The following is a 14,220-nucleotide window of genomic DNA, read 5'->3' as shown; positions in this document are numbered from 1 at the left end:
TATTGAATATTCTTGCAGTAACATACATTGTTTATTGCTGAACAATCCTCATATAGAGTGCAATGCACACTCCTTGTTTTCATTACTGTTTCTCTAGGTTTCCATTGAGTACACTAGTGAATGCATCTGCCTTTTGAGATATGCTATCTGAGGATTGCTTTCTTTAGTATTGTGTTTAACATCGTGAAAGATATATTTGGTTTAGATCAACCCACCATACAGGATAGACTAGCATTTGGCCAAGCATCCTGGTGTTGGAATCAGTTATAATTTGTGGGAAAGCAGCTATCCTGTGTTATTAAATTAGCACCTGCTTTAACAAGAATAGAAAGCTATATGCCTAATGATTGTGTTTGATATACTGTGAACCAAACACTGGAATGGATAGTCATCAATAGTCCCACAGGGGCCCTCACCATTAGATCCGCCCGCTGAGTACCACCCCCAGGGAGACTATCGGCTAGCAGCCTTACCTCCCTGGATTCATGGGAAGGGGCTCCGCCTCGGGGAGAAGTGACGACATCCAGTGATTTGTGGCAATACATAGAGTATGTAAATAGTATTATTTTAAATACTGCTTCATAGCCTACACGTATAACATATTTGTGGATGGCCACATGTTACCAAATGTCCCTTTTATTTTTTTTGTTTTATATACATTACCCATTCAACAATTGCTTTCCTATAACGTATTCAATCACATTACCTTTGTAAAGGCAACCTGATTAGGGACTGTCTCAGATGCCTGAACTGTTGTTCTATGCCTATGCCATTGTTTTATTGCTGTAAATTACTTCGAGGTAATTGACTTTGTTAAAATTACTTCCCATTACTTTGTGGGGAAGTAATTCTATAGACGTAATTAAGTATGGGGGTTGGGAAAGATTGGGTTGGGGTGGTAGTGAAGTGGGATATAGGCAGACCCCCTATTAAAAGAACCCATTAAAAAATTCCACAAAGTAATTTAGTTTGTTAAGAAACTATAGAATAGTTCTATGTGTGGTGCTTCTGGTAGAAGTGTCTGCCCAACCCACGGGGGTGGACTGGGATCCAAAAGTGGTCATGGATTTTGTTTCAAAGTGACCCCCCCCTTTACCCATATTACACAGTGTGATGAGCAACCCCACCCCCTTTACCCATATTACACAGTGTGATGAGCAAATTAATACAGCAAGCCCAACACTTCTAAGAAGGGCTTGGGGGCCTCCTGCACAAAACCATTGGGTCCCAATAGTGAATTGCAAAGGGCATTTTCCCATTTATAGGTATTAAAAAGTAGTAGAACGGCTGGATTTGCTTTGCACACCGCATGAAGAGACGCACAAAGCCGGGGCTGCACAATGCCACAGACATGGCTCAGTAGGTGGAGAAGTCGAGGACATGCAGTGCTGGATGGCATGGAGGTCTCAGGAAATGAATGCAGGAGTTCCCATTTCCTTGGGTTACTGTGCCTGAGAAGCTGTCGTGCAGAGGAGTCTGCACAGGACTGAGTGAGCACTCGGTGAAGGAGACAGATGTTTGGGTCCTGCAATGCAGGGGAGCCATGTTGGTCTTAGGGAGTGCTGGAAGCCTGGAGAGAAGTTATTGGAGACTTATGGGGTTGCTTGGATATCAGAACATCAGAGGATGAAGGACAGCTGATGCCGAACCTTTCCAGGGCAAAGGCTCCGCATATTTGATAACTAGCCGAGAGATCCTCCATAGGAAGCACTGAGGTGGGCACACAGCAGTGGCTAGTGGTGGGCCTCAGTGCCAGCATTCCTTCTGTTAGCCACTGAACACTGTAGGAAGCGTTTAGGCCTAGGTGAAATCATGGCTATGGACAATGTGAACATCTACAACATACCCTTCACCCTGTTACCTGTACCTCCCTCCCACACCATCTTTTATTACTTTTCCAGCTCCTTTGGCTTCAAACTGAGCCTTGAGAAAGTTGGCAGGATTGGACAGTATGTCCTCATCAGCCAGCCATGCTGCTCTCGTGTGACTCCTGGGGTTAGGTATAGTGACCAGCCTACCCCGGGGTCTCATTTTTCCCTCTTGTGGATTAGCTCATTTGCTCCACAGAAGTCTTTTCGTCTGAAGGAGCCAATATATCATGATAACTGCAGGCTACACGATAAGTGATGGTTGCCTCCTTCTGTATACCCCTGGGGCCTGCAGGGCTTGTTTTGGATGTTGTACTCTTAGCTTCTAAGTGCTAAAGGGGAAAAGTGAGCAGAGAAAACAAGTTATGTAGAAAGACGTGCACAGGCATTGATTGGTAATGAGAGCGTAGGGCAGACTGTCTGACACTCCTGGATTTAACACAGAGGGACCATGGGGCTCATGCTGAGCCTGCTGGTACGGAAACAACGGTGCCAGTAGGCTTACCGGCACCATTGTTTCCGGACCGGCATATTACAGGTCTGCCTGCTGGAGCCGCTGTGCCCGACAGGTCTGACCCTGCTGGGCACAGTGGCCACGGTAGGCAGACCCGTCACGGAAGAACCGGCACCGTTAACAACGGTGCCAGTTCTTCTGTGTCCCCATTCCCATATCCCAGTCCTACAGGACTCTATGGGAATGGGGAACAACATTTTCCCGGCGCCTGACTTTCCGGGCTGCCGTGGTTGTAATTTCCCGATGGCATCAGGAAGTCAAGTGCCAGTAAATATTTACGGGTCCAGCGGCAACCCGCCGGTAGCACCGGCACAGTTACCGCCAGACCCGTAATGGGCCCCCATATCGACAGCAAACTCTGCCCAAAGTTTCAATATCTAAAAACAGAGAAGGAACAAGTTACTTACCTGTAACTGTTGTTCTCCAGCATGGGTCTGGCATGGATTCACATGCTCCTGATGATTCCCCGAGGTCAGGCTGGGAATCATCGGTAAAAAACGGTTTTAAAAAAGGCAGTCTTGCTTTATAAGCTTGAAATCTGCCTTTCTCCCATTAACCAATCACTGATGTCTGGGTCATACAGGACCCATCCGATGATGACAGTCTCCCTAAGCCCCACCGCCAGTGGTCATCTTCGGATTTGAAAGCATGTGAAGTGACAGTTTGAACCAAGAAGAGCCACAGCGTGGAAGGAGGGATGGTTTGCGTGTGAATCCATGCCAGACCCACGCTGGAGAACAGGTTACAGGTAAGTAACTTGTTTCTTCTCCGGCATGGGGTCTGGCATGAATTCACATGCTCATGAATATGAATACACAGCAGTACATAACTCAACCACGGCAGGTGGCATGGCTCAACAGAAGTACAACCACTTACCCCTGGAACTCACCTGAAACAAACAGGTTGAGTAGCATGGCCTAGCCAACTCTGGACTCCTCCCTGGAATTCCTGTCGACGCAGTAGAATTTCGTGAAGGTGTGCCCAGAACTCCAAATAGCAGCCCTATAAATATCCAGCAGGGGAACACCACAGAGAAACGCTGTCGTTGCTGCAAAGGCTCTGTTGGAATGGACTCTTGCCCGGCCTGGAAGAGGTCTGTTGTCCAGACGATAACAGTGCATGATGCCACCTGGATATAGAAGCCTTCGACGGGGCCTTCCCGTCATTCACAGTTCCAAAATTTACAAAGAGTTGAGACGTCTTCTGAAAGTCCTTCATGCGTGCCACATAGAACTTCAAGGCACGAGCAACTTCCAGTGCATGCAGCGACCATTCAGCGGGCGAAGAAGGATTCAGAAAGAAGACTGGAAGCACCAAGGGTTAGTTGTGATGGAATTCAGAAGGAATCTTCGGCATAAAGGTGGGGTGGGTCCGTAGCACCAACCTTGTAGCATTTATGGGTGCTTGCAGGAAAGAGCCTGCATCTCTTCAACCCGTCTGACCGAGGTGATGGCCACTAGGAAAGCCATCTTCCATGAGAGAAACTTCAGAGGGGTCTGATGCAATGGTTCTAATGGAGGCCCCATGAGTTTATTAAGAACAACATTGAGTTCCCAAGCCGGTGCAGGAGTCTTCACCGGCGGAAATGTCATGAAAAGCCCTTTCAGAAACTCCTTGACGAGCTTGTGAGACCACAGCGATGGTCTGCTCGGTGACCCTTGTACCAGGCATTGGGGACCAGATGGACTTTGATGGAGGCGTGAACCAATCGGCCTTGCCTAAAGACAACAGGTATGGCAGGATATGTGGGGCTGTGATGCACAGAGGTGCAATCTTTTGGGCCCTGCACCACACAGTGAAGCTTTTCCATTTGTGGCCATAACACGATAGTGTAGAGGACGCTCTAGCCTGGGCCAGGACCTTCCTACACTTTTGAGGAATGCCATAATGCCCATCTCTAGGGCTGCACGAGCCAAGCAGTGAGGTTCAAAGACACTTAGTCGTGGTGCAGTATCATTCTGTCTTCTCTGGAGAGGAGGTCGGGAAGAAGAGGCAGCTGGATGGTTGGCGCTATTGCAATGCAGAGCAGTTCCGGGTACCAGATCTGGTGATTCCACGGCCCCTCAATGAGTATCATCTTGCTGTGACAGCGTTTGAGTGTGTTGCTCACCCGTAGCAGCAGAGGGATTGGAGGCAATGCGTGCAGGAAGAGGCCCTGCCATGTGAACGAGAACGCATCTGCCAAGCTCACCAGCTGGGTACAAATGAGGTGAAAGCATGGCATTTCGAGTTCACTGCTGTCGCAAAGAAGTCGGTCCGGGGTCGGCCTCAAATGCTTAAAAGACATGACATCTGCGCTGGTTGGAGATCCCATTCGTGCCAGGACCACAGCTCCTTGCTGAGGGAGTCTGCAATGGTGTTTTTGATGCCTGCCAGATGAAATGGGATGAGAAACATGTCCTGACAAATGGCCCATTGCCACTGGGCCTGCGCCTCCTGGCAGAGAGCGGAGGAGCATGTTCCGCCCTACTTCCGGATGTAAAACATAGTGGTGGTGTTGTCCATGAAGATCCTCACCACCTGCCCTCGCAGAAGAGGTAGGAAAGATTTGAGGGCCCAAAACACGGCCCGCAGCTCCAGAACATTGATGTTCAGGCCGTGCTCCTCCAAAGCCAGAGGACTCTTGCGTGGAATTGTGCGATGTGAACCCCCCATCCATAAAAAGAGGCGTTTGTGGTGACCATAGCCTGGAACGGGGAAACCTGAAACCGGGCTCCCTGCGTAAGGTGCTTGCTTACTCCCCACCACTGAATAGCTTGTCTGAAGTCTTGGTTGAGGGCAATCCTGACTGTCCACTTGCCCGTGATCTGGAGCCACCTCACCACCAGAAACGCAGAATGGAATCAGGTGAATGCAGGAAGACATGATGCCCAGCATTGACTTGATGGCACGCACCGCTGTGGATTAAGCGGTAGCTAGACGATGCACCTTCCCCAACATAGCTGCCATTCTCTCCTCTGAGGGAAAGGCCAGAGATGTCACTGTGTTGATGTGGGTTACCAGAAAAAGAGCGTTCTGCGATGGCACCACACAAGACTTTGGATAATTGATGGTGAATCCGAGCATCGTCAGAAGGTGTATGGTCTCCCTGGTGTGCTACAGCACCAGGGCCTGAGAGGGGGATCAGATGAGCCAGTCGTTCAGGTACGGATAGACATGTATGCCCTGGAGACGCAGGTGTGCTGCCACTGGGGCCAGGCACTTTGTGAAGGACTTTGGTGCTGATTTCAGGCCAAAGGGAAGAGCCCTGAACTGATAATGACGTCCCACAAACACAAAGCGCAAGAACCTATGATGCTTTGGATGTATGGGGAGATTGAAGTAGGCATTCTCTAGTTCCAACGTCTCTAGGAAATCCCCATCTTCCAGCTGGCTGAGTACTTGCTGCAATGTGACAATCCTGAATTTTTGGGACTTCAGGTACTTGTTGAGGCCAGTCAGTCAACACACTTTTAGTCTATATAAAATCTTCAAGTCAATACAGGCGTTGCAAGTCTAGGATCGGACACCATCCCCTGACTTCTTCCGGACCAGAAAGTGTCTGGAGTACACTCCGGAGCACGGAGGCGCAGAGGGACGGGTTCTATTGCCCCTTTTCCGAACATGGCCTGCGCCTCTCGTAGCAGCTGGGCCATGTGCAGTTCCTGTTTTACCACATGGGAAATGTGAGGGCACCTGTGTTCAAATTCCAGGGAGTGTCCTTGACATCGGTGTGAGGTTCTTCCAATCATTGACAAAATGTGTCAGACTACCCAACTGGGGTGCAAAAGTGGGGGTCCGGGCCCTGCGCCAGGACAGGCTTGCTTGGTCATTTGCGTCCTGGCTTGCGGACGACGTTGACACTGTGCCCCTCTGCCGAAGGGCTGCGACCGGCCCCTGTATGTTTCTTGGGAGATGGAGCATGAGGGTTGACGGTATGAGGTGGATATGTGGCCCTTTGAAGATCTGCTGAGCTTCCCTCTAGAGGATCAAAAGGATGAAGACCGTCGCCGTTGCAAGGTCCCCAGTGATCAAGCTGTTTAAGTGTGGGGTTTTATATCTTGCAGCGTTTCGTCCACCACCTTGCTGAAGAGGTTATCCCCATCGAAGTGCATATCCACCACATTGGATTGGACATCTGGTCTGACATTCGTGGCCTTTAGCCAGCCTTGCCACTCTGTTTCCCATTTGGCAAAATCCTGAGTCTGCGACATCCAACGCCACCGTGATGGCATGGTCTGGTCCGAGGCCTCCTGAAATAGGGCTAAAGCCTCCGTCTTTTTGTCATCCGGCAAGAAATCCAGGATCGGGCTCAGCTTGAACCACAACTCCCTGTCATAATTGGCCAGGGTGACCAGGGCATTGGCGGCCTTCACCATTGAGACAGCGGTATAGATGATACGCTTGCCCATCGCATGCTGCTTTTTCCCCTCCTGGTCAAGGTGAACCATGTATTTGGTTTGCTGACCACTTACAGCCGGGGGCTGAAACCACAGAGTCTGTGGATGGCTGCAATCTGAGGCATTTAGGGGCCGAGTCAGGCACCCTGTACTTTTTCTCAAATCTGTCCCGTTTCGACGGTGTAGAACTTGGGGTCTTCATGAGAGCTAGGCCTTCTTCCCAAACATTGTACAGCAGAGGAATGGACATTACAGTCTTCCTGGATGACACACGTCTCTGGTAAAGAAATCCCTCCTTTTTCTTTTCCTCGGGCACTCATTTGAAAAGGGTAGATTCCCTTGAAAGCATGGAGTGGAAGGAACCCACCTCATCAGTAGGCGATGCCCTGGGGGGGTCATTGGCACCCAGCGGTTCTCCATCCAGTGGCACAATGTCATCAAACAAATCCGTTTCCGTAGTGCCTGTATCCGTGTCCGTTCCAGTGACCATATGGAGAGGACCCACCCCATGTACAGCCGGAGTGGAGGGGGGCTTTTGCTACCTTGGTGTTGGAGGGTGCTTTGGACCCGTAGGGCGGGGTCTGTGCTGTGGTCTTGGTGGGCTCTGCCTGGGGTGGGCGCCCCACCGCAGTCAACAGGGGCAGGAGCTGCTGTTGTATCTCTAACACCAAAGTGTGCAGTGTAACTAGAATATCCAGAGTCATGTCTCTAGGGCCCTGTGGAGGAACCACTGGGGCTGGCACTGATGGAGGACTAGTGCGCCTTGCCGGGATTGATGGCCCATTGGGTTGTCCCATCCCTGGTCCAAGCAGCAGCCTTCCGACAAGGACTCCTCATCCATCCTGTGCAGACCTCCATGAAGGGATCCCTTGCTACTTCCTTTAGACCCACCATAGGCCTCGGGAGAAAATCTGTCGGTGGCAACAGTTCCTTTGTTCTTCCTGACTCCTTTGGGAAAGAAGAAACGACTGAGGCTAGACATGGCCGAGGCAGTCGTAGTCGTGGCCGGAGCTGTAGTAGTCATGGGCCGGGGAGGCAGTGTAACCCTCTGTGAAGATGTTGCTGTTGCTGCAGTAGTCGACGGGATCGTCGACGGAGCTGTAGCAACGGTCGTCGATGGTGCAGCTGTCGACGGGGTCCTGGTTGCGGGAGTAGCAGACAGTGGTCTCGCCGACGGGGATCTCTGCTTGTGAGATGCTGACGGCGTCACCACTGGTGAGGCCTTGGACGTAGGTGTCTCTGAGGACCTTGGAGTGCCCTCCTTGAAAGTCTCTTTCCTTGGTCTATCCTTCGATGAAGGGACATGTTTGGACGAGAGGGTTGGTCTCTCCGATGACACACCACCCACCAGCAGGCTTACCATGTACAGGGAAGGCAAAGGGGAGCGTACCCACAGCAGCGGTGTCCCGTGTCAGATCAGCAGTGCAGCGCTTAGCCTTTCTTTGGACATCCTGTGAAGGAACATTCTGAGCGGATCTCAACCTCTTCCCTGAGGGAGAACACTCCAAAGGTCGTCCGGACCTGAAGGGTGCCTGTGCGCACCCAGATGCCGCTCCTGGAGCACTTTATTCCTTTAGACGTGCAACAAATCTGCAGTAATGGCCCTGCTTCATCTTGGCTTTGAAACCTCATCAGATATCGCATCTGTCCTGGTCATGTCCGGATGCAGACAATAGAGTTACCTCTTGTGCCGGTCTTCAACGTAGATGTTCCTCAAGCCGCATCTGGCTCAGGGCTTCAACAGACTCCTCTTGCCTTCTTCTGACATGGCGAGGCGTGAAGTAGGCCTTAACTAGGCTTACGAAATGGAAAGACAAAGATCCACCGATGTAGCGGTCGATCTTCCCTGGCAACAGGTCCCCGCTGCCGGCACTGACCAACGGTCAGCAAACAAGAGAGGTTTGGACGAAAATAGAACAATTTATCCATGAAAAATGTACAAATAGGAACTCTCGCTCGAAGAGCAACTCAAGAGGACTCCCAAGCACTGAAGCGTGCAGTAAAAATCTGAAGATGACCACCAGGGGTGGGGCTTAGGGAGAGGATCGTCATTGGATGGGTGCAGTATCACCCAGACTTCAGTGATTGGTTAATGGGAAAAAGGTTGTTTTCAAACGTTTAAAGCAAGGCTGCTTTCTTGTTTACAGAATATTCCCTGCCTGATGATGGGGAGTATTCATGAGCATGTGAATCCATGCCAGACCCTCCATGCTGGAGAATGATGCTGATAGGTTTGCATAACCATGACAATTACACAATAGTCAATCTATGAGAGATTGTAAATATTGACTGACAGTTAATCAGTGTTTCAGCACAATATGTCTGGGCTGTTAGACATGTGAATGTGAAATAGTAGTGTGCATTGAAAGAGGCACCTCTCTTTGGGTGGGGAAGTCAGAAGACATCCTGCTGTAAACTTCAGCCACTGGAGGACCAGAGTGACAGGTTTCAGTTCCAATGAGTAAGGTGCACAGGCCCCACTTTTGGACTTGGTAACTGAAGGGATTCTATCCCATAGGTATATACTTGCACATTGCATCAATCTACATTTTTGCCTAATTCTGCCTGTTTCCAGGAGGTTCACAACTGTGGTTGTTAGTATGTTTATAGGTACCCATAACCAAGGATCTACCAGTTTTGGTCAGCCCTTGATTTTTACCAGGTCAAATGCAGATCAAAGGGCCCTAATTATGCATTCCTCCCGTGCCTAGAAATATCCCAACATACAGTTCACGTTTCCGAGAATTCAGCTCATTCATGTGGCGCTTCTTCTTCCGGTAACAATGGGAAAGTACTCATTGATCTTTAGTGTATCATTGTATGTTTATTTGCATTTGCCTCTCTTCTCCTGCCATACAGTGTCCTTTTAAAATAGGGTAGCTACCTCAAAATCCCCCAGTACAAGGATTCATCATTGTCACACTAGCATGCTTTGTCCCCAGGAGCAGAGACTGAACTAATACTATACTGTTCTGCAAGCAGTAATCGAAAACCTCCCTCACTCAAGAAATCAGCAAATTACTTTCAATTCATAATAGAAACCAGTTACAGGTTATTGAAGAAAACTCTGTCTCACAAACACCAGTGCTTAATTTGTACGAAAATAAGTGCCTGGACCCAAATATTTTCTAGCACGCGTATGACACTACGAGCGGCCAGTTCCCCACCATTGCTGCCACCACCCACAGCTGCTCCCTGTAGTGTCGACACATTAGGGGTTAAACTACAGCTCACACCTGCTCATTGGGTTTTATGGATGCTCTGGCTATCATTACTTCATAATCAATCTGTGTCTGAGACAATAAGTCCCGGGCTCAGACATAAGTGCCAGGGCTGAGCCCTGGAAACACCCCCACAAATGAAGCACTGATGAACACCATTCCTCATAAAACACATGCATCATTCATAGTACATATATAGCAATATGAAGCCCAATGTGACATTCAATGTGATCTAGACAAAGAAATGACTAACAATAAAACAGAACCACACTGTTATTGAATATATCATAAACATGAGATGCAATACAAACAGAAAAACGAGTATTAACACCTGAGGTGGGTGTGGCAGCCAATCAGGTTGCTCCATAACTAAAGTCATATTCTGGAGCAGTCATATGCTAATGAATGTTTGAGTCAAATAACAATCTAATCAGTTTTAATTGTTTCTAGAGGTTGTCTTAGTCATGTACAAAATATCATGAATTACCAAGAATTAACTCGATGTCTAAGGAATGTATACATGCATTCTTTAGGTGTTGTGTCTTGCATGCATAATTGCACAACATAAACTACCAGTGTACACATATCTCAAAATGTTTAACACTAGTAAGTGTATTAAGCCACAACATTGTGTGCAATGCTAGTATTTTAAATATTATTTCCTCTGAAAGCTCTAGATAATATAACTCATGACATTTGATTTCCATGAATCACCACCATCTGGCCCCTCCACTTATGTATGTATGTATTTATGTATGTATTACATGACGGAGCCCGGTAGGCATCAGGGCACAGTACAGGAACACATGGAGACCACAAAGGCACAGGACAGTGAGAGATAGCTAGGGGGAGACTACTCCTACTCAAATAAGTTGATATTTAGTTGTTTTATAAAAGATAGGAGTTTTTTTTCTTTTGTAGTGCCTGGGGGGAGGATGTTCCAGGCGTCGGCTGCAATGAGTGGAAAGGATCTTCTATTTCCATGGGCCCGTTTGGCTTTGGCGCATACCAGAAGTCCACTATTACTGGATCAAAGTGGCTTCCGAGGGCAGTAGTTTTGGAGTTTCTCCTTCTTGTATGATGGGGCTTTGCCATAAATGCTCTTGTGTACCAAGGTGAGAGTTTTCAAGGGGGATTCTCGAGTTTACTGAGAGCCAGTGGGCGAGTTTCATATGTTCCGTGATATGTTGGCCGCGGCTCACATTTGGGATGATACAGATTGCGTTATTCTTCACTATCTGTAGTAGTTGTGATCTTGCCTTTGGTAGCACCCCCCAGGAGTGCATTGCAATAGTCAAGCCGGGAGAGCGTGGTTGCTCTAGCCAAGGTTTCACAATGTTTGTCAGAGATAAAAGGCTTGACTTGTTTTAGCAATTACAGATAATAACATGAGGTCTTCACCATGTGATTAACTTGATGTCGGATCTCAAAGAATATTCTAGATAGGTCTCCAAGCTTATAACCTTACTCATGGTAGGAATGGTACGGTTGCCAATCTCAAAGTTGGCGTAACGCGTGTCTAGTTTGGATCTGGCGTATTGGGGACCAAAAAGCCAGAGCTCGCCCCTTAAGTATACCTTTCTCAGCATGCAGATGGAATAGAGATTGCTTACTTTAGCAAGGCAGGACCCATCACAGGATAAACCCCTTCCTTACGGGGAGGCACATGTAGACATTTCCATATAGTGCACCCGTTGTCGGCCGCACGCTACCTCATTCAGCATTCCCTCACAAAAGCGTCAGTGCCGCCCATTTCCAATTTCATCAAACAAACTGAACTCTGCATATTACAACCACCATAGTATGAACTGAGGTTGTCTTTTTAACATCTTCATTGGGTATGTGCTAAGGCAATGTAAAGGATGTACATTACCCACACAAAACGCAACCCCTAGTGGAGAGGAAATCTCCAGATCTTACGGTGGGACTTCATCACTGCTAAACCATCAAATAAACAAAACACAATCACATAATACACCTACAAATTGTTTATGCATTGGAGGAGAGAAAATAAAGGTGACCGAGAAGTGGGGAATGAGAAGGTGAAGACGAGTGATAGAAAAATGGCGGGACAGGAGCGAGAGATGTGATGATTATGGCAACTATGGTGAAACAAGTGTAAAAAAACGGGAGTGGAGAAAAGAGGTAAAAGAAGAGGATAAGCAACAGGCATGACAAAAGGTAGGGTGAGAGAGGATGGGAGAGGCCTACATCTCGGATGTCAATCAATGAGGAGGTTGTTGGAGACGTGAGATGGAAGAATGCATGGCAAATAAACAGAAAATTAGAAAAAAGGAGAGATAAAACTTTAGAGTAGGAAACCAGAGACAAACAGAGATGGTTTGATGCAAGAGGGAATAATCTCTATTTAAAGGGAAAATGATAGGAAGTATTGAGATGGGGAAGGAGTGCGGTGGAATGGCTAAAGGAATAAGAGAAAGTAGAAAGACACTGCAGAGTTCAAGAGACTTACATTGTGCTTATGGCAGAAGTTGACAGCCTGGAGCGTTTGCCACATTATATTCTTCACCTGCTGATCGGGAACCCTAGAGAAAACAAGAAGGGATCTAATGCTTTAAACCAGTTGAGTCCTGTGTGTTCAGATAAATCATAACAAAAACACAGGAAGCAATAAAGGACCTTGCCCTTTCTTTCTCTTCCTATTTAATTGCTGCCATCACAAATAGTGACGTTTCTGGATGGTTGGATGGCGGGCACCTACACATTTGTTCCACTACATCATCTTTCAATTTACCCCAAATCCTTCCCTATTAGTATTTTGTAGTAGACATGAGCAAGATGATCCATCCTCCCAACAGAATGGGCAGGACGGCCAATCGATTTTGAACCACTTACTACATTGGAAGGCAGAGTCTCCTGCTTGATTGTTTTTTATCTACAGCGATGATTGGCCTGAACATCCTGAACTCCAGCCAATGAAGAGTGGCTTGAACATTCTGACCACAAGTGCTTGAGAACCAGGACATTCATAGCCAATCTGAGTAGGGGGGGCTCTTATGGGCTTTATGAATTCTGCTCGATGCAATCAGTGGCGGAGCCAGGTGGTGGCCAGGGAGGTGGCCGCACTCCCTGGCTCCCCCCTGCCGAGTGCACCCCCCAGCCTCCCACATGCACCCTATTAGTTGCCTCACCGCAGCACCAAAAGCTGCCTCCGCTACTGGATGCAATGAGCAATCAAGCACCTGCAGAGCCTTTTTCAATGGGATTGACCCATTATAAAACGCTTCTGTGATCTGCATTTGACTGCCTGTAATGTGGGAATGTATAACTGCCAATAAACAGATTTTAAAACAAATAAATAAATAAATATAAAATACTTCTGTGAATCAGGCCCCAAGGCTCTAGTCACCCAGCCCCCACCTACTCCGGATTCCCATTCATATAATCTATACAGTGGGCAGGAATACCCCATACCTTCTATGCTCCGTTTGTACTGAACAATTTCTCCAATGTACTCAGGGCATGAGTGTAGGGTTGGGGACTTCGATGTGTCATGCGCAGAATGTGAAAGAACACAATTTATGCTTGGGTCCATCTTGGGGCATTAGGCGTTTAAGAATACTAAGAAAATGACTAAGGTGAATTAATGGTAATGTCTTTTCAGAATAAACATAACATTTTCTGGATACGTTTTAGGAGTTTTAGGTGAAAACTTGTTGGGGGCATCTGTTGAATTCAAAAGCAGGTTGCGCCCAAGTGAAATCATTCACTCATTCAAACTTATACCATTACCACTACCTAAATACACATGAATAAGCAACCAGTTCATCTGTAGCTACATCATACATATGCAAAAATAGAGGATTACCCTTATTATTGTATAAAAACTCACCTATTGTGTGCTTCTCTTTTAATATATAAAAGAAACCAGTTACAGGCTATTGAAGAAAACCTGTCTCACAAACACCATTCCTCATAAAACACATACATCAAACATTCATACACCATTCATACTACATGTATAACATGTATAACAATACCTAATACATGTAGTGTCACATGTAGTCCGAAGTGACAAAACATGTAAACAAAATCATGACTAACAATAAAATTTAATCACACTGTTGTTCAATCCATCATATACATGAAATGCAATACAAACAGAAAAACTAGTATTAACACCCGAGGTGGGTGCGGCAGCCAATCAGGTTGCTCCAAGCCCAGGTTCAGTGCGAGCTGAGCGCTGCTAACACCTGCCCTGCCATCACCCCACCAGC

The 14,220-nt window shown here is 47.5% G+C and overlaps 1 protein-coding gene across 1 annotated transcript in view; it reads right to left on the bottom strand.

Annotated features, from left to right (window-relative positions):
- The window catches only part of LOC138566722 (cyclin-dependent kinase-like 1), a 274,738-nt gene that overhangs the window by 92,909 nt on the left and 167,609 nt on the right, over positions 1 to 14,220 (bottom strand). The window contains exon 4 of the mRNA XM_069644326.1: positions 12,456 to 12,528. Within this exon, the coding sequence (XP_069500427.1) occupies positions 12,456 to 12,528 (73 nt within the window). The remainder of the gene's footprint in view (positions 1 to 12,455; positions 12,529 to 14,220) is intronic.

The sequence above is a fragment of the Ambystoma mexicanum genome, chromosome 2p, assembly GCF_040938575.1.
Source record: "Ambystoma mexicanum isolate Mex_15411 chromosome 2p, UKY_AmexF1_1, whole genome shotgun sequence".
NCBI classification, from domain to species: Eukaryota; Metazoa; Chordata; class Amphibia; order Caudata; family Ambystomatidae; genus Ambystoma; species Ambystoma mexicanum.
Note: the sequence above shows the minus strand (reverse complement) of the source record. Positions and strands in the feature narration are given on the sequence as shown.